This window comes from Carettochelys insculpta, chromosome 2, assembly GCF_033958435.1.
Source record: "Carettochelys insculpta isolate YL-2023 chromosome 2, ASM3395843v1, whole genome shotgun sequence".
Lineage (NCBI taxonomy): Eukaryota > Metazoa > Chordata > Testudines > Carettochelyidae > Carettochelys > Carettochelys insculpta.
Window position 1 is genome coordinate 219,736,571 of NC_134138.1, and position 25,902 is coordinate 219,762,472.

General features: G+C 42.4%; 1 protein-coding gene across 1 annotated transcript in view; it reads right to left on the reverse strand.

Moving 5' to 3' along the window:
• DNAH11 (dynein axonemal heavy chain 11) overlaps window positions 1-25,902 on the reverse strand; it is a 327,231-nt gene that overhangs the window by 232,694 nt on the left and 68,635 nt on the right. Inside the window, exons 17-27 of the mRNA XM_074984643.1 lie at window positions 24,394-24,563; window positions 22,046-22,268; window positions 17,666-17,782; window positions 17,487-17,573; window positions 14,439-14,597; window positions 12,589-12,672; window positions 11,023-11,181; window positions 6,052-6,174; window positions 4,062-4,184; window positions 3,461-3,685; window positions 1,947-2,038 (exon numbers count right to left, since the gene is read on the reverse strand). Coding sequence (XP_074840744.1) covers window positions 1,947-2,038; window positions 3,461-3,685; window positions 4,062-4,184; window positions 6,052-6,174; window positions 11,023-11,181; window positions 12,589-12,672; window positions 14,439-14,597; window positions 17,487-17,573; window positions 17,666-17,782; window positions 22,046-22,268; window positions 24,394-24,563 — 1,562 coding nt within the window. The remainder of the gene's footprint in view (window positions 1-1,946; window positions 2,039-3,460; window positions 3,686-4,061; window positions 4,185-6,051; window positions 6,175-11,022; window positions 11,182-12,588; window positions 12,673-14,438; window positions 14,598-17,486; window positions 17,574-17,665; window positions 17,783-22,045; window positions 22,269-24,393; window positions 24,564-25,902) is intronic.

Here is a 25,902-nt window from a genome sequence, read left to right on the forward strand (position 1 = left end):
TACATGGGCCCAATTGTAAAGAGACAGCTGTACAGCTATTGTGTCTCTGGTAAAGAGAATCTAACTGCAACTGCATGGAAGGTGGAGGCTATGTCGGGGGAGAGCATTGCTCACCAGCAAACACCGGTTTGGACAGTGCGTAGGTCACTGTGACTTGTGTAGATGTCTCATTTTTAAAAGGGACAATCCCATTAAGCCCCCACAAAGGTGTCATGACTTTTTCTTAAAAACAAACTGTCCTGTAAAAAACCAAAAAAAGCTGTTCAGTTGCACTTTAAAGACTAACAAAATAATTTACTAGGCGATGAGCTTTTGTGGGACAGACCCACTTCACGAAAGCTCAGCTCAACACCTAATAAATGATTTTGTTATAGTCTTTAAAGTGCTACTGAACTGCTTTTTCATTTTCATAGTATACAGACTAGCATGGCTATCTCTCTGTTACTATTTAACTGTCCTGTATTTTCTCTCTCTGTCTCCTACCCCACACAAATCAGTACTTGGTAGGTTCTGCTGCTTGCTGGATCCCCACTCACCAGCCACAAACCAACCAGCAGGTATGTGTGTGGGGAGATGATCCAGTGGCTGATGATAGGGGCGTGCATGCAAAAGCATACACCAGGCTACTCCCCACTGTGGGTCCATCAGCAAAGCCCCTGCTCTTGGCCATCAGGGCCCTGCCCCACATCCCCTTTCTGGCTGGTGTTGGCGATGTGCTGTGAGCTGCACTGTCTGGTGAGTGTGGCAGGCAGGCACAAGATGGTTGGTTGGTTACATGTTGCCTCTGCTTCCCTCCTATCAGCTCTTTTCATGCTTTCCCTGATTTCTCTCTCCAGCCCTCTTCCACCCCATCTGCTCCTCCACCTTCAATGGAGCATGTCCCAACTCCAGTGCTGTACAAAGAACCAGCCACTAGTCAGAGCACTCAGCTCACCAACAGCCTAGCCAACAGGCTCCTTTCTTCCCCCACTGCTTCTGATGCCCCAGAAACCCAAAGGCCCTCCAGTTCCTGGGCTTTAGTGTACAAAACATCCTTCGGGCTTAACTTCTTCCCGTCCCCACTGTAGCTGGAGGACAAGCAGCTGCTGGATGATGTCAGTGGCTAGCAGCAGCCTGGAGGTATTAGCTGCTTTTCAACACTGTGCAAGCAGGAAGGGACAAGCTGCTCTGAGCCACAGAAGAGGGCAGGGGAAGAGATGAGCTCTGGAAGAATACAGTTCAGGTCATGCCCTCCCAGTTCCTCTTCCTTTCCTGTGACTGGAAGCAGCACTCATCCCTTCCCTTCCCTCCTGCACAAAGCCAAAATGGTGTGCTGGGCACATTCTGGTGTGAATCCTCGCAGAAATCTGGGGAACGGCGCACATGACCTTAGGTGTTCCCCTCAGTACTGCCTCATGAAGACAAGACAGTAGGTACCAGGACAGGGCATGTCTGACCCTGGGACCCAGCCAGGCACAGAGGGTGGAGATGGCTGGGCTGGGAGGATCAGGTCACTCAATTGTCACCCACCCCTCCTCCACAGGAGCGAGGTGTACGGGAGGGAGTGGGTGGGAGAGAGAGTTGGCCTCTCCTTATGTGGGCCCTACAGCCTTAAAAAGATACGAAGGTAAGAATCCAACTATAACATATTTCCTTTCAGTTAATTTGAATATTTGCACTGCATAGTTCTGATTGATTTGCCGTTGAACTCGTGAATAGGAGTAATTTTATCGGGTGTCCTGTATTCAGCATAGGGAAATATGGTCACCCTAAACTTGCATCATACAAGGGGATGGCTTTTTCACAACACTGGGTGATGTAAGTTATACCAACTTTAGCTCTAAGTTTCCAATGACAGCACGTTGTAGTAAATGTGCACAAAAACCAGCTAGTCTCCCAACCTTCCTTTGCTGATTGTTTCCAGCCTCTGCATTTGAACACATTGTATATTACACCTTTAAGATTACCTGTATTGCAAACCTTCAAGTTTTTCATACAGATTTGGTCTAGTAGTTGCTTCTAGAACATTTTTTGTATTTGCTGTCTCAAACATTAATTCCTGGGCAAAAACGAAGAGATGTTAATTATAACGTCTGAAATTCAAAACAAGAAACTCCTTTTCATTTTAGCAAACAGTACAAGTGAATAAAGGCATACTAGAGTTGGAGAAAGTGGTATTAAATGGTTTTTCTGGTTCCATTTTTAATGGAAAAATATGGAAAAGCCCACTCTATTTCATTTTATAACTTTTTAAATTGAAGACAAAAGTGTTAAAGAAATTAAAAAAACACAAGTCAAATGTGCCTCTGAAAAGAAACTTCTGCTGAAATTTCATCATATAATGTGATCCCTTCTACCAACAAGAGTGACCAACAGTAGCAGAAAAGTATTAACTCTCATATTTCTTTCATTGGACTGAAATATGAAGGACCCAATTCACTGCTGCTTTGGACCTTGTGTGGTCATTCAAATTTATGCCCAAAGGCTGAGAAATGAGCACAAAAGACTACAAACTCATAACGGCAATGTTTTGTACCTACCTTACACTGGCGTAAATGACAAGACAATGTCCAGGGCTACATGCAGTCAAGCTCAAAAGATTCAGATTTCAGATAAATAAAGATAATATCCATTGTTTTTTCTAACTTAAGTCTACAAGTCCTTTCTCACTATAATTTGTGCAGCAGCTAACCTCTGCTGGAAATATTTGACACTAACTTTTACTGTGGACTAGATTATGTCCCTGCCTACATATACACCAGGGAGAGGAAACTTCTCACACCTGAGATCTGGGATTATAGGGATAAAGAGGAACTATATACCTGATTTATTCCCCCACCAAATCCAGTGGATGGGAGTTGGCAGAGAGGGTGAGAGGTTGTGTGGAGCATTCACCCTCTCTTCTATGCTTCAGCGTGTGGATATTAGGCTGCTACTGGTCTGGATAAGATTTCTAACTGAAGCCTGGTCTGCTCTCAAAATTTATACCAGCATAGTTATGTCAGTCTGGGTGTGAAAAACAAAACGAAAAACACCCTACACCATTGAGCAGCAGAGCAATGCTAACAAAAATCCAATCGTAGACACACCTGTCCCAAGGGAAGAGGGCTTCTGTCAGCATAACTACTGTTGTTTGGGACATAGCATTTCTATGTGGGCAGAACTCCTCCTTCTGTTGACATATGTTTCATCTATAGCAGGGGGCTATTTTAACATATAGGATTTGGCACATAGGATATACATGATTCTTTTCTCCTGTGTTGATCCTGATGTGCTGCTCCTTACACAATGCAAAAAGCTTTATGCTGTTTTAGTTTCTTCCTACTCATTAGTAACACAGTTTAATTAACCACATAGTACAATTAAAATGCAAATAATATTTTAAGTTGCATATAGAAGGAAAATGGCACTTTACTTTTACTGAAATAAAAAGACAAGAGGAACCATTTAATTATACTATAATAAATAATGCCCTACTAACTTTAAAGTCTGCATCAATTCCATCAAATCGTTTAGCATCTTCAGGCAACTGGTTTCTGATATCATCAGAACCAATGAAAATGCTTTCAAGATGAGACCACGTGCGTTGAACTTCCATCCAAATGAAAATGACTGAGTCGGCTATATTCAGTGTCCTTTGCCAACTTGTGGCTTGTGCAATGAAATATTCTACATACTTACTTTGCAGAATTGTTTGCAACTGAATCTAGAAAAACAAAAGAAGAGCAGCAAAAAGTGGTAATCAAAAGAACTTATCTTGCCATAAGTTTTACAAATTCCTTTGCAAATTATTATTATTGTACATCAAAGCAAGAGACACTATCTAGCCTTGCAAATGGGCAACATATTATTAAATGATTTCAAAGAACCTAAGAAAATATAAGATCAAGGAGCTGTAATTTTGCTAACTCCTACACAGAGACAGGAATTTTCATTGAGATATATATAGTTAAACAGCATACATATAATTTTATAGACTAACATCTGGGGCAAATAGGTTTCATTGTAAGTTTAAACTATTAAAATGCATCATAAATAATGAGAATGTGAGTACTGGTAATATTACTATACTAAAGTCTTACCTGATTATTCTCTAAGGTGTCAAAAAGCAGTTCATTGAATTTCAATAATGGAGTTCTGGTTCTGTAATGGTCTTCATAGGAAAACTCCATAGTAGCCCATGTTTGATTGATCTCTGTAAGAATCTAGTTAAAAACAGTAGCAGTAACACTTTTATATATTTAAGTTCAATGCCTTGGATTGTAAAATAAAACTGTTACCTTAAAAAAGCAGTATTGGTAAAATACACCACATGCAATGCAATTAAACACTCTGGCTGGGTCTGGTCTACACTAGAGAGTTTTGTCAACAGAAGGCGTCATCTGTCGCCATAGCTCAGACACGTTTAGGCCATGTCTACACTTGAAAGCATCTGTCGACAGAAGTTACTGTTGAGCAGGGAAATCTCAGCAGTGCTCTGTGGCCATGTCTACACTAGAAGCATCTGTCGACAGAAATTACTGTTGACAGGGTAATCTCCACAGAACCTCTGTCAATAGATTCCATCTACATACAACTTGGTCTGTCGACAGAGAACTGCCAGACTGCACTGCCCTCTGGTGCCAGAAAGTGGAATGGCAGCGCTGCAAAGAGTGCTGCTTGTCAATTGGAAGCGCTCTCTGTCGACAGAAGTGTCTACATTGCACTTTTGTCAACCATACTCTGTCCAGAGATTGTTACGTCTCAAATTTTTGAGGGATAATACTGTCGAGGAAAATGCAGAGTTCTGTCACAACTTCGACAGAATGCTTCAAGTGTGTAGATGCTCCCAGAGTTATGTCGACAGAAGACCCCTTGTGTTAACAAAATTTGTGTAGACCTAGCTTTAAAGCGTTCTGTCGACAGTCTCCACAGAACTCTGCATTTTCCTCAACAGTATTATCCCTCAAACATTTGATGCGTAACAATCTCTGGACAGTAACAGAGAGGGAGCTGTGCTAGTCTATATACTATCAAAACAAAAAGCAGTCAAGTAGCACTTTAAAGACTAGCAAAATAATTGATTAGGTGAGCTTTCGTGGGACAGACCCACTTCTTCAGACCATAGCCAGAGCAGAACAGACTCAATATTTAAGACACAGAGAACCAAAAACAGTAATCAAGGAGGACAAATCAGAAAACATGATCCAGGTGAGCAAATCAGAGAGTGGAGGGGTGGGTGGGGGGAGGTCAAGAATTAGATTAAGCCAAGTATGCAGACGAGCCCCTATAGTGACTCAGAAAATTCCCATCCCAGTTCAAACCACGTGTTAATGTGCTAAATTTGAATATAAAAGACATCTCAGCTGTTTCTCTTTGAATAGCGGTGCGAAAATTTTTTTTCAGCACATTAACACGTGGTTTGAACATGTGGCTTAATCTAATTCTTGACCTTCCCCCCCTCACCCCTCCACTCTCTGATTTGCCCACCTTGATCATTTTATTCTGATTTGTCCTCCTTGATTACTGTTTTTGGTTCTCTGTGCCTTAAATATTGAGTCTGTTCTGGTCTGGCTATGGTCTGAAGAAGTGGGTCTGTCCCACGAAAGCTCACTAATAAATTATTTCACTAGTCTTTAAAGTGCTACTTGACTGCTTTTTGTTTTAATCTCTGGACAGAGAACGGTTGACAAAAGCGCAGTGTAGACAACTCTGTCGACAGAAAGGGCTTCCAGTTGACAAGCAGCCATCTTTGCAGAGCTGCCATTCCACTTTCTGGCACCAGAGGGCAGTGCAGTCTGGCAGTTCTCTGTCGACAGACCAAGTTGTGTGTAGATGGAATCTATTGACAGAGGTTCTGTGGAGATTACCCTATCAACAGTAATTTCTATCGACAGATGCTTCTAGTGTAGACATAGCCTCTGTCACCTACTTCCATTGATCATATATCACTTTTCAACTAGGTCACATGCAACTGTGTGTGTGTGAGCCGTACACTTCCTTATGTCTAAGTTTTGTCCATGTTCCTGAGTACATTGCTATATTCTGGCACAACAATCCTTCATAACCGAAAGAGAAACGGGATTGACTCACCTTTTCTATGCCCAACTCTTTCACGGCTTTATCAACAATGCTTTGGACTTGATCTTCCACCTTATACAGCTGCAGTTCCAACAAGTCTGCTAAGGTTGTGCCTTCTGTCACCGAGAATCTGACCTGTGAAATAAACAAAGGCTTAGTACAAAATATGCCTTGTGAGGTACCATTTGAAAACAAACACCTTGCTGGTCTATATCATGCATAAATGTGTAATATATAACATTACGATAAGATATGCAACATTATTTCAACTTACATTCATAATGATTTAAGTGTGTTTACCAGATATGTCTGGAGAGTGGGTAATCGTTTCGTGCCCTATACCTGCACTCACTTAAACCCTCTCTCTTTATAGATCAATTCATTTGTTTTATTCTTTAATCAAAACTAATCCAGTGCTGTTAACTGTGCGAGGAACTCCATTTAGGAGAACAAAACTTGTGTACATTGATTCCCTTTGGAGGGGCAACTGACCCAATATATTGGACTGTCCATGAGAGGACTGGACAAAGCAGAATATAGGTTTTGGGGAAAATCATGGGATGATGTTGAGGTCATCCTGCAAGTATATACAAGATTAGTGGAAAGCAGAGCATGGCTGACGTGTGGCTGCCAGGCTGCAGCTAAGCAGACACACTCAGATGTTACTTGCATGCTGGCAGGCTGTTTGTGAGCAGCCCAGGAGGGAGTGACAGCAGCAAAGCATTAGGAGGCACCACATCTCACAGGCCAGGGGTGACTCAGCTGCTCAAGGGTCTGGACTGCCCTACATACCCAGTGTGCTTTTGTTTTCCACCATCAACTTTACTGGAAGTAAGATTTTCCCATTTGGAGATGCCTGGCTGACACTGACACATGCCCTAGTGGAATATGGCTGAAGCAATCCATAAGTATAGTCTCAAAATCTTCTCCTAATATAGACATTTGTAAAGTGCAAGCTTTAAGCAAGGCTTCTGTGGTTTGTAACTGCGGTGCCTCTCAATGTAGTATTATTTCAAGAAGTAAAATGAAAACACACCTATTTTGAGGTTTCCTGGAGTCGGATTTAGGGGCTTGTGGAAGCCAGTACCCTCGCACAAGCCACAATTGTAATTCTCTCATGGCTATTTTTACCATTTAACTCAGTGCACAAATACTGTTTGAGTGAACTGGCAGAAAACAGAGACCCAATCCTCAAGTCAGTGGAAGTACTTAAAGTGCTCAGATGCCAGCAGATGAGTAAATCTTCTCAGGACAGGACACTCAAGCTACATTTATGTAGCCACACAGTTCAGTGGTGTGAGCAACAGTGAGCAGGAGTGTGCTGAGCCTGAGCTGGAACTCCTCTCTTTGGATGACAGCCAAGTTTTGACAGGATAATCCACAGGGCTTCTCTGTTGATGGTGTCAAACGCCTTTGTCAGGTCTATAAAGACAGCCTACAGATCCAAGTTCTGCTCTATGCTCTTTTCCTGGACCTGACGAACAGCAAAGATCATGTCAATGGTGCTGTGGCCTGGGCGAAAACCACACTGTGCCTCTGGTAGGTTCTCCTCTGAGATGCTGGTGATCAGACGGTTGAGGATGACTCAAGCCAAGATCTTCCCAGCACTACAGAGAAGGGAGATGTCCCGGTAATTTCACAGTCAGCTTTGTTACCCTTGTTCTTGAGAAGAGAGATGATTGTGGCATTCTTAAAGTCTTTGGGCATGTCGTCTTCTTCCCAGATGCTGATCAAGATGTTGTGAAAGGCTTCAAGTGACACTGGCCCTGACACTTTGAAAATTTCAGCAGGGATACCATCCATCCCAGGGGCTTTGCCAGAGCGGGTCTGGCTGATTGCCTTTTTGACCTCATCCGTTGTAGGGGGCAGGTCAAGGCTGTCTATTGTGGGTTTCTGAGGGATCTGGTCTAGAGCCACAGGGTCAACAATGGAGGGTCTGTTGAGAAGGTTGCTGAAGTGCTCTCTCCATCTATTGTTGATGCTGTTCTTCTCCCTCAGAAGGGTCATGCCATCTGCAGACAGGAGAGGTGTACTACTTGGCTTTGAAGGTCCATATATAGCTTTGATAGCACTGAAGATCATCTTGGAGTTCTTGGTGTCAGGGTAGTATTGGACTTCATCAGCTTTACTCTCCCATCACTCATCTTGCATTTTGTGAAGTGCCGTTTGCGCCTGGCTCTGAAGGTGTTTGAAATGATCACAATTGGAGAATGAGGACTGATCGTTTTGGCATAGCAGAAATGCTTTCTGTTTTTCCTCTAAGATCTTCATGATGGCTTCGTCATTTTCAGCAAACCAGTCTTGGTGAACTCTCTTTTTCAGTCCTAGTGTTGACTTGGCTGATTCCATCACCAGGGTTTTGAACTGGTCCCACTTTTGTGTTGGGTCTCCAGTCAGAGGTCCATGGGATGTCAGCAGTTCGCCAAGGCAGGCTGCGAATTTCTCATGATGACCAGTATCTTGCAGCTTCCCAATGTTGAAGGAGGGCCTGAAAACCTTGAGCTTCTTGCAGTGCAGTGGTGTGATGTGCAGCATAAGGACTGATCTGATGAGTCTGTGATCAGTCCAGCACTCAGCTCCTTGCATGGCCTTGGTGATCTTAACATCTCGAATGTCCTGTATGTGACTGGTGACATGGTCAATCAGGTGCCACTGTTTTGATCTCAGGTGCATCCATGCAGTCAAGTCGTTTTCTGCACACAAGCTCAGCAGAAGGCAGCCATTGGCATTCATGTTACCAACACCATGATGCCCCAGCACCCCTTTCCAGGTCCTACAGTCCTTGACGACCCTGGCATTGAAGTCACCCAACAGGAGATGCTTGTCACTAGAAGTTGCTTTCACAAGATGGTCAAGGTCCTCATAGAAATTTTCTTTTGCTTCGTCACTGCTAGTCAGTGTAGGGGTGTAAGCGCTGATGACTGTAATGTGGCAAGAGGTGTTGGGGGCGGGAAGTGGAGCTTGATCAGATGCTCATTGATGCAAGTTGGAAGGTCAGAAAGCTGGTGCAGAAGTGATGTCTTGATGGCAAGTCCCACTCCGTGGATTCTGTCTTCATTTTCTGGCTTGCCTTTCCAGAAGAAGGTGTAACCTCCCTTTGGTTCACAGATGGATCCTTCCTCTGCCAGTCTGGTCTCATTCAGGGTGGCTATGTCAGTGTCGTAACATGTCAGTTCTCTTGCTATGAGGGCTGTTCTTCTCTCAGGTCTCACAGCATTCTCCCTGTCCAATAGGGTGCGAACGTTCCATGCTGCCAATATTATCTCTCTTTTCACTGTTTTTCAACCGCTGCGAGGGTAAAACTGCCAGCCGCGGCACGCTGGCCATTTTGTTTGGGACAAGCAATTTTTGGGACACCTTTTCTAGTCCTCTCCCTCATTTTGAGGGTGAGCAGTGCTGTTCCTAAAAAGGCCTGCTCCGTCGCCTGGGGTGCTGCCAAACTCCTCTGTCATCCCAGGGTCCAAGTCAAGCGACCAAAGTCCACAGGCCGCCTACATGCAAGTTTGGAGCTATAACTCCCAGTGCTCAACTCCACCTGTCACTTCGCCCCTCCACTATCACCACAGGACTTTGAGGTAGACAGAAGCAATGAGAATGTGGAAAGAACCTGTGCGGGAGAATGCTTAAAGTGGAAAAGCCGTTGCACAGGGGCAGTTCCACTCTCTCGACCTCAGAAGCCTGGTTCCAGTGGTACAAAAAGTCATCACGGCTGGGACTTCCTAGGCTGCAGTGGATGACCATGCCGTCTTTGGTGCCCTGTCATGCCCTTCACTCTCCACACAGCATTACTGAACCGCCTTCCTGGTCATTGGATCTTGCTGTTGATCTCATCCACCCAGTCTGCCGGGGCCGACTTTGCATGCTGGGAAAGGAAATTCCCTATCTCACTGCAGGTTTCAGACCTGCCTGCTACCCTCACCTGGTTTAGCCTGCCTGTCAAAGCGGTTTATCGGGGTGTGGCCGCTGCATGCTACAGCTTGTTGGAGCCACAGGCGAGGGCTGGGTGCCAGGTGGGGACCAAAGGTGCACGAACTGCCCCGAAGAGACACGACAAGTCCTCACTCCAGAGGTGCTACCCCTCCCTGGGCACCCCGTACACCCCGTTAACAAATTACTGTACAAGTAAGTAAAGGATTTTTATCTAAGTGGCAGCAGGCTTGTATTGCTCTCAGGGTACTCCTACACAGCAACTAGACACCCACGTCTGGCATGTACTAGCAGACTCAAGTTCACAGGGCTCAGAATTTAAGGCTATTTCATTGCTATGTGGACTTCTGAGCTCAGGCTAGATCCCAGGCTCTAGGACCCTGCAGACTGGAAGGGTCTCAGTGCTCAGACCCCATCCCAAGCCCAGAAGCATACAGAGAAGTGAAACAGCTCTGCATCCCAAGTCAGCTGACCTAGGCCAAGCCATGAGTTTTTCTTTGCTGTGTAGGCATACCCTCAGAGGATTTGCAAGCAATAAAGAAGGAGGGGAGACTTGAGTCTACTTAAATAGTGACTATAGAAGCTCTTCTAAAGCTTGCATCAGAACTAGAGACAATTGTGATACCACAGTCTGATAAAGATATGCATGGAGGACCAAGCAGAAACACTGTATATGTCCAATATGAGAACATCCCTTTTATGGTGTACACACATAAAAGAGATCATCCCTTCTAGTAATCAAACCCTTCCTTCAAATTCAGCTGACAACTCTTCTACTAAATAAGCCAGGTTTGACCTCAGAAGACTGTACTAGAACAAAAGAAAAAATCCAAAATACGAGGCAGCCACGTCTCAACACAGAAGGTCCCTTAGTGATCCTGGAATCCCCAAATCCTCCTTTCTGCACCAGCAGGACATGCTTTTATTGATCAAGGAGACCAATGATCTCACTTATTCCTTTATTGTTGGCACCAGTAGCTTAATTATATATTGGGTGCTACCAGGAACCACCGTACTTGTGCCATGAGAAAGAATTGTTTGTTGCTGCATACTTACACCTGTTGCATTCATGAGCTGGTGCCAGTGCCTCTCTCTTATTGCAGGATTCTGCAACTCCGTTATTGCCCTCAAGGATGTTATTAGGTTCTTCACTGTTAACACCAGACCTAGGTATACATCCCAGGAGCGAATTTCCTTGTCCAATGACCACAATTCCTGAGAAACAAGTTAAAAATGATGGCTATGATTACATGCCATTTTCATAAAATCACCATTCGTTTTGTTGATCGTTTAAAAGGAAGTCTTTCCAAATCTTCCTCTTTTCAGTACTAAACATGGGAGCCTTAATTATGGCAAGATAAGGGATGATTTTAGTTGGTCCATGCCGTTACTTGTATTGCTATATTAGAAAAGGTTTGTAGCTTAATCTACAACTCTGGACGAACCAATGTTAAGTAAACAAATTAAATGAAAATATTTACAAAGTGTTTATAAAAAGATTCTGGTTAAACCAGAACCCTCTCCTTTACTATGATTCTTATGACCTTGGTCAAATATTTTAATTAAAGTTAGTTCATTGCATGTAAGAAATTATTTATAAAATAATAAAAACAATATGGAGATACACATCTCATAGAACTGTAACCTCATGAGGTCATTGAGGCCAGCCCCCCGGCTCTGTTTGCTCCAGATCCCTAAATAGCTGTCTCAGTGACTGAACCCACAACCTTGGATTTAGCAGGCCAATGCTCAAACCACTGATTTATCACTCTCCCACTCCTTCTCTCATGTTTAACAGACTGACATAACTAGGGAAAAATTAGAGATGTGAGGAATATGACAAACATGTAATGCGCAGCAGTAACACAGATTAGAGGGACAATATTTATGTAAAACCACGGTTTAAAATTAAGAAAGATTCCCATCAGGCCTGATGCTTCTGTTGTTTACAACTGAGTAAGTCTGGAGTGTCTCCACTGCAGTCCAGTTACTTTACTGTCAAACCAGTATTGGGGGTAGGGGAGACCCAGACCTACAGCAACCTTCTCTCTTTCACTTTTCCCCATGAGCTATTGAGATATGTGATGGTCCTACTAATTCTGCTTATACTTAAGTTCTTGTTTCTGATCCATTTTATCCATGTTCCATTAGACTATTGTTTTCTCCTTTATACAAATTCCCATCACGGACCCATTATTAACATTTTTAGGGAAGAAGTGTTATGATTTCCACAGGTACCTTCTACAAGTGAAAGTCTCCAACAAACCTCTCAGTGCTCATCAACTGGCAAAATCTGCTCAAATACAGAACACAAAACACCTGAAAATGCCACTAATCACTCAACCAATGGCCTTCATCTGCCAAAGCTCCCACAAACAGCACCACTTTCTTTATGCTTTCAGACTGCCTCAATTCTGAATAGTGACAGTGAGATTTTATCATATACATTCACAGCATGAGGAACCTAAGCCAGAAGGATAAAGTTTCTTTCTTTAAAGTTCCAGAATGTTTAGTTCAGGGAAAATAAACAAATAAACAAACATCAGACAGTGGGTGGGGAACATGAAAAAGGGGTGGCACAAAGACAGATAAATTGTAGAAACAGACAGCAATAGAACCTGCCTTGGCAAACCTCCTGAGTTCTGCATCCATCTGTTCCACATTAATCTGTCTCCACTGAATTTTAGTCCAATCATCAATGTTGCTCTGAAACAGTAAGCACAGATAAAAGTGTCAACAGCCGGTGAACACAAGCTTCTGCTGTATAGTAGATAAATGTGTATGAAGGGTGGTTTTACCACCCACTGATAGCCCCAGGTCTTGAAACAGTAACTCCACTTTTCAAGCCTACACCACTACTGCAGGCCCAAACCATACCAAATAACTCATTAGCTTCCAGGCTAAAATAGGAATTTAAGCCATTCAAGTTTCACCCTCTGATAAAGCCACTAGAGCCATGTATATATATTAATTTATTATATATACACACACATATAGCACTGTATCTACATTTTGACATTCATAAATATACTCAATCTACAGAGAATATACAAAAAATAATACAAACTGCTACGAACACTTACCAGACCTGCCAAAAATAAACCCATGCCTTTTCACCTCTCCTTTACAAAATTAATGGGCAGAGGAAGGTAGACAACAAAACACTGACAGTTTGTTTTAAGAAAAAATATCCGCTTTTCTGGAGTGAGTAGAATATTACAAGACTGACGCAACATGAAGGTAAATCCTTCCCACTTGTTTTCTTTTTGCTTTACAACATAGCCTGTCAGATTGTTTTCACATACAGCACGGAGAGCACACAGAATACAATTTAATATGCAATAAGTTGAGTACACTATAACTCTGCCTTCTCACTATGTTGCTATCCATTGAGGAGGCAAACAAACATATACCTCTGTTCCTAGTCTACAAGTCTTTTTTCAGCATAACTCATTCAGGCCCTGGTTTGAAACTTCCACAGACAAAATACCAAAATAAATAAATATAAAATACCAAAAGGACACAAGGATGTAACTGTACCCAGCCTCCAGGGGGTTCTCTGACAGACTATCAAAGTGTTTATGTGTGAATGACAGTAACTGTGTTATTGCCACTTTTGTCACTGACACATAAGGTGAAATCCCAGCCCCATTGAAATCTATGGAAATTTTGTAACAGCAACAAAGGGTCCTGTGGCACCTTATAGACTAACAGAAAAGTTTTGAGCATGAGCTTTCGTGAGCACAGACTCACTTCATCAGATGAGTCTGTGCTCACGAAAGCTCATGCTCCAAACTTCTCTGTTAGTCTATAAGGTGACACAGGACCCTTTGTTGCTGTTACAGATCCAGACTAACATGGCTACCCCTCCGATATGGAAATTTTGTTACTGAGATCAATTGTGCCAGAATTTTACTATGAGTATTGAAGAGAACACAGGGTGGTAGAGATACAAAGGCAAAGCTAAAGTAGTTTTAGAATCAAACTCTTTCTTTCCATACTTTGCAACACATATTTGTTTCAACTTTGCATTTCTTTTTATTCTAACACTGAACTTTTTTTGCTTTATGGATTTTTGGTGTGTTATTTCAAAAAACAAAACAAATAACTCCAAAACCCTCTATAAGAATGTTTCTTTTTATTCCTTAGGTTATTGGTATGTATTCATGATCTTCCTTTCAGCTGAAAGTTTTGGGTTGTGGCGTTACTGTTTTATTCTCTAATGAAAGTGTTTTGGTAGCAGTAAAAATTGAGAATAGCAAGATTTAGATCTTCACACTCTATTTATTAAAAAAAAAGACGGTGTATATATGTATAACAACTGAAAACAACTAAAAGGTCTCACTTACATCTAAGCTTGCAAATTTCCTCTGTAATAAAAAGCATAATGCTTTGAGGACCCCTTAAGGTAGTACATTCAGAACAGCTTCCAGAGCTATAATGTTCTCTTAAAAACAAATAAAACCTCTTACCTTAACATAAATATTAATATCCCACACTTCCTTGAGCAATCGTATTTCTTTGCGACATTGTTTCATTTGTTTGTAATCTGGAAAGATCGCTTCAAAAAGATTTGCAGATTCCTGCATTTGTAACATTTCTTCTTCCAATGCCTGAAGCTCTCGATTTTCCTGATGAGGAAAAGAACACTCATGAATAAAATTATAAACCAGGCCCAGGTAACTTCAGAATAAAAGTCAGATCAATATTTCTGAAAACAAAAGCCTACACCAAATATTATAGAGATGTTTACTTATTTCACTTTCAATCTGTAATATTTCAAATTTCTATAAGGTCACATATACATTTATATTCAATATATACATACACAAAAACAGAGGCCACAATGTAGAATTTCAATTAATGCACCATTGTTTTTGATTTCTTGTAATAATTAAACAATTTTTGTACTACAGGAGACTCACAAGAGACTGTGTTCCTGTGCAACTTACAAGAGACTGTGTTCCTGTGCAACCCCATGTACATCAAATTTCGTATTACTTGGGGGAGCCAGGAAACTGACCAGCTCAGCAACCTGGATAGTTTCCTGTCTCCTGTGAGCAGCACATGACCAATGCTGCTGCCGTGGTCAGTTTCCCCTCTCCTGTGAGGAAGGGGGAGCTGGAGCCTGGCTCCTAGCTCCCTGCAGCTCACAGGAGACAAGAAACTGATGCACATTGCCACCAATGACACTGCGGAGCTGTTGCCCCCTTTCGATGATCCTGCAAAGGCAGCTGCTAAAGAACCACCACCACCTTAAGTGTCAGCATAACCAAGAGTCTGAAGTATACTGAGGAACAATACTTTTAAAGCAGTTGAACAAAAGTTTATTTCACTTCCAGGAAGTCACCTCTAAGATTTGTGTTGCTCTTCAGCTGAAATTCTGAAATGTAGCTATTGCATTAAAAATGCTGTAGATATTTTTAATAAAATAGCCCTGGTGAGTTTTCCCCATTCCTGTCAGTGGCGGCAGCCAGATCCTGACTCTCAGCTTCCACCCCGACAGGAGAAGAGAAAACACTCCTGACAGGAGCGGCAGCCTAACTCTCGCCATTCCTGTCCTGTTCTGTCAGGGGTGGCAGCGTCCCCGTTCCTGTCAGGTGGTGATAGTCAGGCTGCTGCCCATGACAGGAGCAGTTTCCCTGCTCCTGGCAGGGGTGGCAGCCAAGAGTCAGTGCAGCAGCCCTGCTCATTTTCTTTGCTCCTGTGAGTGGTGGGGAGATGGCGCCTGGCTCCCAGCAACCCACCACTCAAAGGTGCCAGAAAACTGAGCAGGGCTGCTGCATTCGTCAGTTTCCCAGCTCCCGTGAGTGGCGGGCAGCCCAAGCCTGGCACCAACTCCCTGTCACTCAGTCACATTAACCCAAGATTCACACAACTTGATTGCACATATCTTGGGGTGATACTACATATAGCAGTGTTTTTCAATCAGTCTGCCATGGCACACTTTTGTGCCATGAAATTTCATCAAATTTCCTTCACTGCAGTTATCTGCAGAGCCACCGGGGGGTGTGTGCGTGGGTGGGGAAATGGACGACCCACTGGCCAGTTGGGACTCAAGAAGGAAAACTGTCTGAGTCCCAGCTGGCATGTGGTTCATCAGTTTTCCCCCTGTGGTGGCTCTTTGCAAAGCCACCATGAGGGGAAATGCCAAACCTGCAGAACCCCGTTTGCAACGGGAGGCAGCTGGAACACCGTGTCCTGGTCTGCATCCTCTGGCAAGGAGGAGGGAAGGAAGGAGCCTGCTGGCGCTGGAATGTCGTTAAAATGCCGCATCCCAGCTCCAATGAGCTGGTGGGGAGGGGAGCCTGCTCTCTGCAGCCACCTCCCCCATCTGTAAGTAATCAAGTAGCCATTGATATTTGCAGTGGTTACTCATTTACTCAACATCCTTAGCATGGCACTGAGCAGATTTTGGAAATGTGTCTGTGCTCGCTGTCTAAGACATCGTATTCTGTGATGCATTTGAAACATTAATGCTTTTGATCCTTGTTTAACTTGTATGCACTACCATGTCGCAAAGCACTCTAAAAAGACCGTTCCATTGGAAATGTAAGTAAATGTGACGTTTATGAGCAATTGATTCAGCTGAAAAAAGTGGGCGTGTGGTGGAATTATTTGTCTCATTGAAGTGCGCTGTGTTACTGAAATGGTTGGAACCACTGCTACGTAGTACAGTGTGCTTGCATGGTCTTTCAAAAAGAATACACAGTACAAAATACATTCATAATGCACCACCCTGTTACTTTTTAAAAGGAAAATCCAATTACAATGTTTCTTGATAAAACACGGTATGGTAAAAGTACAACACGCATGCAGTATGAGCTTGGTACAGGTTGGACAGCCATAGTATGAAATTCTGTCATCCAGCAACACCTGTGGTAAAGCATCCTGGGCTGGAGCACCCATGGGAAACAGCCTGGACCCATGCTCCACTACTCCTCCCACACCCTTCCGGAGCTTGCAGAGTGCTGCAAATAGCTCATTTGTGGCACTCACGCTCAGGGAAGGAAGGGGAGGAGTGGGGATGGGGAGGGAGTGTGTTTGTGAAAAGAGGTGGGGTGGCTGTGGAACCCCATGTGTGGCAGCCAGAAACGCAGTCCAGTAATGCTGGGCTCAGTGCACTCTGCCAGCGCTGTACTCCTGGCCCCTAGCAACAGGGCTCCGCAGCCACCCTGCCTCTTCCTCTGAGTGCTCCCCCTCCCCATTCCTGCTCGGTCAATGTTGGCCCCTTTGTTGCCACTGGAGCAGAGTCCCACAGCTGGCATCAGCAGAGGAGCCAGGATTGATGCCTCTCAGTCTGGCAAATTCCCAGGTCCTGAGCGTCCTGGACCAGGTAGGTACAACCTGTAGCAATTTCAAGCCCTCCAGCTAGTAGTACAGCATTAAAATCTCAAATTCCAGCAATTCCATGCCAAGCACAAATATGCAATTATTTCAGTCCGTAAACTGAAATCACTTCTTTAATTTTATACCAAAAGATATCTTAAAAATTTGCATTTCTGTGGCTTGCCCATTACCTTATCTAGAAGTGCATATGGATTTTTTGAATCAAAGCAAAAGGGAGCTTCCACTCTAAATCTTTCTCTGAATTCTATCTGCTTCCCCTGTTGGAAAAAAAATTAAGATAATAAATTCTGTCAATGTTCTTATTCTCCTCAGAAACATGTTAGAAAACGGAATCCAGAGTTCAGCTTACGTCAAACGAAGCACATTTTCTTCTGATCACTGTGACCTCAGAAGTCTGAAGAGGAGCCACTTCATGCTTTATAGAAGCAGCAATTTTTTTGGTGGTATTCCATTTTTCAGGCAACTCCTATTGATAAATGTAAATTCTCTTGTGAGAGACCTTTTACATTTCATGCAGCAGAACAGACAACTTAGAAACCATCTACACAAACTGTTGGCATGATCCCAAAGCTAAGTAATATTCAAGGAGCAATTAACTTTCATTATTTATTTTACATATCAGCTCTTAAGGAAAAGAGATTACATAGGACATATTTAATAGTAAATTAGATGTGGCAACGTATTTTCCCCCCTCCTTGCAGTGGCGTGGCAGGTTGGATTTTAACAGTTGCAACACAGTAAGCCACAGACTTTTCTGAAAAATGCAGAATTGTTACAATGTACTTCACTGAGCTATTCCAAGTAGATCTAAAGCATAAATCACATAAAACCTGAACCACAAGGTTCTGGGCAACTCTCATTGCCTTAACACCTCAGAGTTTTAGGGGCCATATGGAAACGCACCTATCCCATAAAACTGAAAGGGACCTTGAGAGATCATCAAGTACAGACCCCTGCACTCACAGCAGGGCCTAACATCCCTGACAGATTGTTTTTTAAATTAATCTATTTGCCCCAGATCCCTAAATGGCCCCTTTGGTGATTGAACTCACAACCCTGGGAGTTTTGCAGGCCAATGCTCAAAACACTGGCTATTCCACTATTTACGTAGTAACACTGCAATCAGGATTGGGGCTCTCACTGTGTTGGATATATACAACCACACACGTGAAATCCCTGCTCTGAAAAAAAACCAAACAAACAAACCTGAATTTGAAACATGATTCAACACGTAAATACCAGGAAGGTATGCGGTATATCTTGACTTGCTTTTGATGCTGCCTCACATGACCTTTTGATAAACTAGGGATATATAACCAAATGGAACTACCATATGGTGGAGGCAAAACAGGTTGGAAAACTGCTTCCAGAGCATAACGATCAGTGGTTCACAGCCAAGTTGGAAGGCAGGCACCAGTTCTGGGTCTGATTCCGTTCAGTATCTTCATCAAGAACTTAGATAATGGCACAGAGAGTACAGTTATAAAGGTTGCTAATGATATAAAGCTGGGAGGGGTTAGCAGTGCTTTAGTGGATAGGATTAACATTCAGAATTTTCTGGACAAGCAAGACAAATCATCTGAAGTAAACAGGATGAACTTTAATATGGACAAATGCAAAAGTACTCCACCGAGGAAGGAACAAAACAGCTGAACACAAACAACATGGGAGGTGACAGTCTAGGAAGGAAATCTGCAGAAAGGGATCTAGAAGTCATAGTGGACCACAAGCTAAATATTAGTCAACAAGGTGATACTGTTATAAAAAAAGAGAACAACATTAATGGGAGTGTTGTAAACAAGACAGAAGTAGTAATTTGTTTACTCTTCACTGATTAGGCTTCAACTGAAGTATCGTATACAGTCCTAGGCATCACATTTTATGAAAGATGAGGAGAAACTGGAGACGGTCCAGAAAAGAGCAACAAAAATGACAAAAGGTCTGCAAAACGTGACATGAGAGGACAGACTGAAAGAATTGGGTTTGTTTTGTTTGGGGGAAAAGACAGAGGGAACATGACAACAGCTTTCAAGTATCTATAAAGGTGTTACAAGGAAGAGGTGGGGAAATTGTTCTCTTTAACCCCTGAAGATAGGACAGGAAGCAATGGGCTTAAATTGCAGCAAGGAAAGTTTAGGTTAGACATTAGTAAAAGCCTGCTGTCAGGCTGGTTAAGCACTGGAATGCATTGCCTAAGAAGACAATGGAATCTGTCGTTGGATGTATTAAAGAATAGGTTAGGAAACACCTGTCAGGGATGGTTTGGATAAATTTTAGTCCTGCCCTGAGTGCAGGAGATGGGACTAGGAGATCTTTGCAGGCTCCTTGCAATCCTATCATTAAGTAAACACAAGTAATTATTGAAGAAGAGGAGGATGATGTAAACAAGAATAAGATCATATGGTTACATAATTTTGCTGTGTGCACAACTTTGATGGCTCTTTGTCATTTGAAAGGATTTTCCCCCAGAAGTTATATCGATAAATATCAGCAATCAAGCCAACAATACTGCACTGATGTCTTGTCAGCATCACCAAAGAATGTCTTAAGAAATGTGATGTGGGAATGAGAAGTGGAAGTGGAGGCAAAGAGTATGACCAATAGGAATTTCCAGAAATGACTCACTAAGAAAATGCAATGATTTGGTAGCCCACAATGAAAAAAATTGTAACTTATACTCAACTCACTGGTCAAATAATTAAGTGTAGTTAAGACTCGTGCATTCAGCTGAAGCAAATAGGGAAGTGAGCAATTAATTAGTGTAAGTAAAACTAAAACAAGATTTAGTTCTTTTAAAATTAGTAAGTTAATTTTCAGTTATTTCATGGAAGATTTACCTTGAGGAAAATATGACTTCCAGGCTGTTAAATTTTCACTTTAGCCTTTTCTAGTCAAGAGATTGTTAGCGAAATAATGGCACACCCCTTTGAAAGAAACACAGGTATCTGCAAGCTGGCAGCCAGATTAAAGTAGAAAGAGAAATTGGTTACATTTCTGGTCCTGGCCCTCTATTGAGGGGTAGAGGAGAAGGAAGAAGAGAAAGAACATGCAAACAGGAGCCAGGTAGAGAAATGGCTGAATCAGCTTCCTGTGGCAAGCTCTCCTGGGAGAAAGATACAGCATAAAACGATGCGAGCACCAGCTGACTATGGTAAAAGCTGCAGGGACACAGCCAGTGGAGTATTAGCCCTGGCTTCAGCAACAAGCCAATGGCAGCTTAAGCATGGGGCCCTGCAAACCTGCATTACGTTGCATGAAGGGATCAGGGCAGAGCTCAAAGTGAATGAGATGCTTCACTTTGTGACTGAGAGACTGAAGCTGGCACAAAAGCTGGATAATATATGGCAGCAGCTGGGAGCAGTTTTGTTTGTTGAAAGGGAAAGCTGAAAGATCAGCTATTGAACAATCACACAGAAAGCTGACGAGACTTAGCAGGGAAGTCAAAGTACCTTTTGTCTGGACCAACACACAGAGATATTGCTGATAAAAGTTGAGCGTTTGTTATTATTAAGTGTTCAGAATGCTTTCTAGATAAATTCCTGACTACCCCATAGACAGACAGAAGGGGGCGTGTATCCCAAGAGCAGTCACAGGTGCGAAGAACCCACTAGAAACAAAGGGGTCCCCCTACTGTATTTCATAAATGCAAGTGAAAATAATTATGACAAGCCAAATGGCATTTTGAAAGACAGAATGTGTATGAGCTGCTGATTTCATTAGAAACCTAGAAAAGTAAATTCTCTTTTGAAAAGAAGAATTCATGGATGTTGCTGCAGACCATTTTAGAATTCAGAATTTTGTGTGTGACACTGCTGGTTTTACACTGGGATAAAAGTTTAAGAATTTTTTTTTGCAAAATATTTTTGTTCCATCCTCCCTAAACTGAAAGAAAATTGTCAGGTTTAAATTTCAGTTTTCCAGGCAAGACTCAGACAAAAGTAACTCTTTGGAAAACTTGCCCTCAATAATAGAAAATTATAGAGAAGTTTTGGAGTCTTATCCTACTGTTCAATGCTACTGGCTGCCCAAATTAACATAATGATAAAGTGCAACAATTTCCGTCAGCAATTTTCTGGAATATTGTCTCACACATTATCAGCCTCAGGCTGGTCTACAGTGACCCATGTATATGTAACTTTGAAGCTCAACTATTGTCTTTGAATCCAAACAACCTGAAAAAGTTCCAGAGTCATACAAAAGGCAATAGCCTGCCTCAAAACACAACTAATTTCTCCACTGACTCCACAGAATCCACAGTTCAGTGCAAGGTTGCTGTTGTGATATTCCAAGTCTTTTGTGGGACTGGCCCTAGCTGCCTAAGAAGTTCCTTCTGCATCCATGATGATAATTGACACATTTCACTGGAACCATGAGAAGTCAGCTACAAGAGGTAAGCCTGCAAGTGCAGGAGACAGGACTTTCACAGGAATGGGACCTAGTCTATGGAACACATGGTTTCAGGAGGCAAAAAAAAATGGACTATGATCCTCACTGTGTTAAGACCTTACTGCAGAAAGTTCCCTGAATTGATTTTCTTGAGTAAGTGCTTCACACACTAACAAACAAATAAATTAAACATTTAATAAAAGCCATTTTACTTATGTCTTGGAAGAAAGTGACCGAAATTATAATTTTTACATGATTTTGAAGGGTCCACATAGCATGGTTAGAGACCACATCCATACATATGTAGGGATTTTTTTTTTTTTTATTTGTAATCCTACAATACCTCCAACTGGACATAAACTTGGTCTGGCATCTTCTGTCCATAGCTTTCCAACAATGTAACAGTTTCTTTTAGAGGTTCAAAGAGCTCATCAGTGGCTGCCTGTCTGTCTCTTAGAGCCAGGAGATGTCCCATGATTTCTACAAGTCTATTATAATCTCCTTCATTCACTTCTCTTTGGAGTCCAGCATTTGTCACTTTTATAAACTCTTCTAGGTCAGTTAGACTATCAAACAGAAGAAAATAAGACGTCAGCACTTCCACCCCACCCATCACTGTGAACCAATACATAACAAGTTTCAAAATGAATTTTATGGTTACTAACCATCTTCAGTCCATGTTATCTTAAAAACAGTTTTGGCCTGATTTTCAAAGATACTGAACACCTGCAGGCTAGATTGTCAGCAGAGTGGATAAACATCAATTCTTTAAAAATTTTTTTTGAGATCAGACGTTTTAAATTTAAATGGGATGTCTTTGATTTTTTTTAAAAAAATACTACATTTCTTATTTAAAAATAGCAATTGCAATTAAATCTCATCATACGTATGCTGTACATACACTTAGGGCTTGTCTACATTATCACCCTCCTTCGAAGGAAGGATGGTAAGTAGGGTGTTGGGAGTTTACTAATGAAGTGCTGAGCTGCATATGCAGCACTTCATTAAGCAAATCGCCCCCCACCCCCACCCCCAGGCATCTTCGAAGTTTTAAAGTTTTGTCACAAAATTTTGAGGAGTAAAGGGACTTGGAAGTTGCCCCGGCACTTCGAAGTACCGGAGGGTGAGCAGCGGCTAGACGTGTGCCGATACTTCGAAGTTTAGAACTTTAAAGTTGCCAGAGGAGCGGGAGAGGGATTTGCTTAATCAAGTGCTGCGTATGCATGGCAGTACTTCAGTAGTAAACTCCCAACACCCTAATTACTGTCTTTCCTTCGAAGGAAGGTGGTAGTGTAGACAAGCCCTTACAGACTCATAAAGATGAATTAATAACTCTAGTCTGTCCAGCCTAACTACTAGCTTTTGCTTCTTCAAAGTTCTGGCCTTTTAATTTCTGTTTCTCACCAGACCAAAAAGTAACTTGTGTAAAGAAAAACACAAGCTGGATGGGACACTTTTTGTTCAGTGCTTATGTGGTGCTGAACCCTGCCAAGCATAGCAGAGGAGTTAGTTTAAATGTTGTTTTAAAGACAGAGAGACAATGCACAGGAAAGGATGGAGGCAGCATAGAAAGGAAATATGAACCAGACTGGAAAGAAAAAGAGAAGACCTTATTCAGCACACACACAACTGCCTATATTCTCTCACACTTTTGCATAGAAAAACTGTCATGTTTCTCTAAGTGTAAGAGAGACCCAATCTGGGAATATTTTGAAGAAATTCATTCCCTGGGTAAAAGAGGAATATGTGTCAAGTGTAACTAGTGCCACGCAGGGCCCAGTTGCAAGAATGAAACGACATAAGGAAAACTACTTATTGGGAGAAAAATGAGGTGGATGAAGATGTGTATACTGCTAAGTGAATCAACTGGTTAGTAACTTAAGATAATTCACTTTGCAATGCATCACTCTTCAAGATCCTTTCTATGCCTTTTAGGGCAAGGGTGATTTGACAAGCAAATTCCCAAGTTGTTTGCTGTGATGGATGTTGCTAGGGACAAAGTTTTGCTTAGCTAATCCTTATGGCTTGTTTAATTAGGTTTAGAATCTATCACTCAAGTATACAGAAAGCTGCAGTAAGCAAAATCTAGAGTTGGCAGTTGCCACATACATACACTACATAACACATGAACCTTATTTTGGAACTTCCTGGCCACAGATTATAAGGGTGATAACGTAAATCTATTCCCTATTCTACTTCAGCATAACTCAGCTTTTCCAAGGGAACCCAATGCTATACTTGTTTTCTCAAAAAAACAGAAGCATCACTAAGTTCACAATGGGGCTTACTCCAAAATGAAGTTCACTCTAAGCACAGTCAGTTTTAGCTTTTCTGTTAACTTGAGCTAAATCCATGGATTTTTTGGTGATTTAAATGGTGTTAATTTTACATCAATACACCCTGGCAATAAGATTTGCCAGTGTCAGGCCATTTACACCTAATTTAAAAGCACTGTTAAAGGTCTATCTTGTTATACACAAATATTTTTACATATTGCATATTAGCCACGTTAGCCCAAAATTTGCCTGGATGTATAGCCTGTCAAACAAGTTTAAGGTAACAGGATGGCACAGAGTGTAAATCAAAAGTACAATTCAGCACAATGAAATATTACATTCAATAGATACCAAATAGATACCAATGATTATTAGGAAGAAAACAGCAAGGTATAATTTTTCTGAAAATTTTTACCCGTCAATGACAAATCTCAAAAGATGTTCCTTGAGCATCCAGCTCCACTTCTTAATAATATTTAACAAACTCATTTTGAAAGGTTTCATATCCACCTTAAACCAGCTTTCAAATATTCTGAAGTCTTCAAACTTACTCATCTGAACGTAAAGATTCTCATAGACGTCAATCTACAGCAGATAAAAGAGAATATTACATACACAAACATATCAAATAATTAGAACCCATACTTCACGTGGACCACATCTTGGGGAAAAAAACAAAACAAGCCAAAACAAAAAAAACAAAAAACAAAAAAAAAAAACTTTCCAAAACTCTCCCATTTGATCTTCAAACCCCGACTCCCACCAAACTCATCAATGGCAGCAAGCTCCCCACAGCCCAGGACACACCACATCCAAACAACACCGGCTCCTGCCAGAACCACAGATGAAACAATTGCAGACATATCTCTGCATGCCACCCTGCCCCACCCATGTCCCTCTCCTGCTCTGCCCATGTCCTGCCCTCCCCTGTCCCTACTCTGCCTCCAGCTGCCTCCTCTGGTGCATGTGGGGCAGTCCCCCTTCCCTGGAGTGGCAAAGCCAAGGAGTAGCATGAGCTAGGGAGCTTGTGCTGCTCTCAGGCTGCACTGCTTCGGGAGAGGCCCCTCACACTCACCAGAAGTGGTGTGGCACTGATAATGAGTGAGGGGGGCTCACATGTAGCCCCATGTAAACTCCCCACACATCACTTATGCACATGATTAACACCTCCTACAACCATAGGCACCAACTTTCATCTGGATCTCCCCTAGCCCCTGTCCCTGCTGCAGCGCTCCACCCAAATGCTCACCTCCACCCCACCTCTTCCTGCCCATTCTCTGCCCTTGCTTTGCCCCTCCCCAAGCTTGCTGCATCCTTGCTTCTTCCTCCTCCCTTTGAGTTTCCCCAATGCTGCAAAACAGCTGATTGGAGTGGGTGGGAGGCATGGAGGGGAGGATCCGGTGCTGGGGGCTGGATGGTTAATGCTCGGCATCTACCAATATTTTACCCCTGGGTGCTCCAGTTCTGAAGCACCCACAGAATCAGTGCCTATGACCACAACACATCTTTCAAGCTCCCCAGGTCCTACATGTGCTTACATCATCCAGTGCATCAAATGCTCCAGTAATTATGTGCATGAAGCCAGAAAAATCACTACACTTTTGAATGAACACAGAAAAACAATAAAGACAAAAACACCATATCAACTGTGGGTGAACACTTTCCATGAAACAATCACTCCACAGTGGATCTTGAAAGAGTCATCCTCAAAGGAAATCTGCACAACCCCCTGAAAAAGTGAGTGTGGGAACTTAAGTGGATAATGCTGCCAGACACTAAAAATTATGCACACAACAGAGAAACTGCTTTTAAGTTCACTAAAACAATTTGTAACACCCAACTGACGTTAATCCTTGGCAGCCCACTTCAAAAGCCTTTTCCACAGCAATCTTATCCTTTTTGGCCCACCCCGTTTCAACCAGCC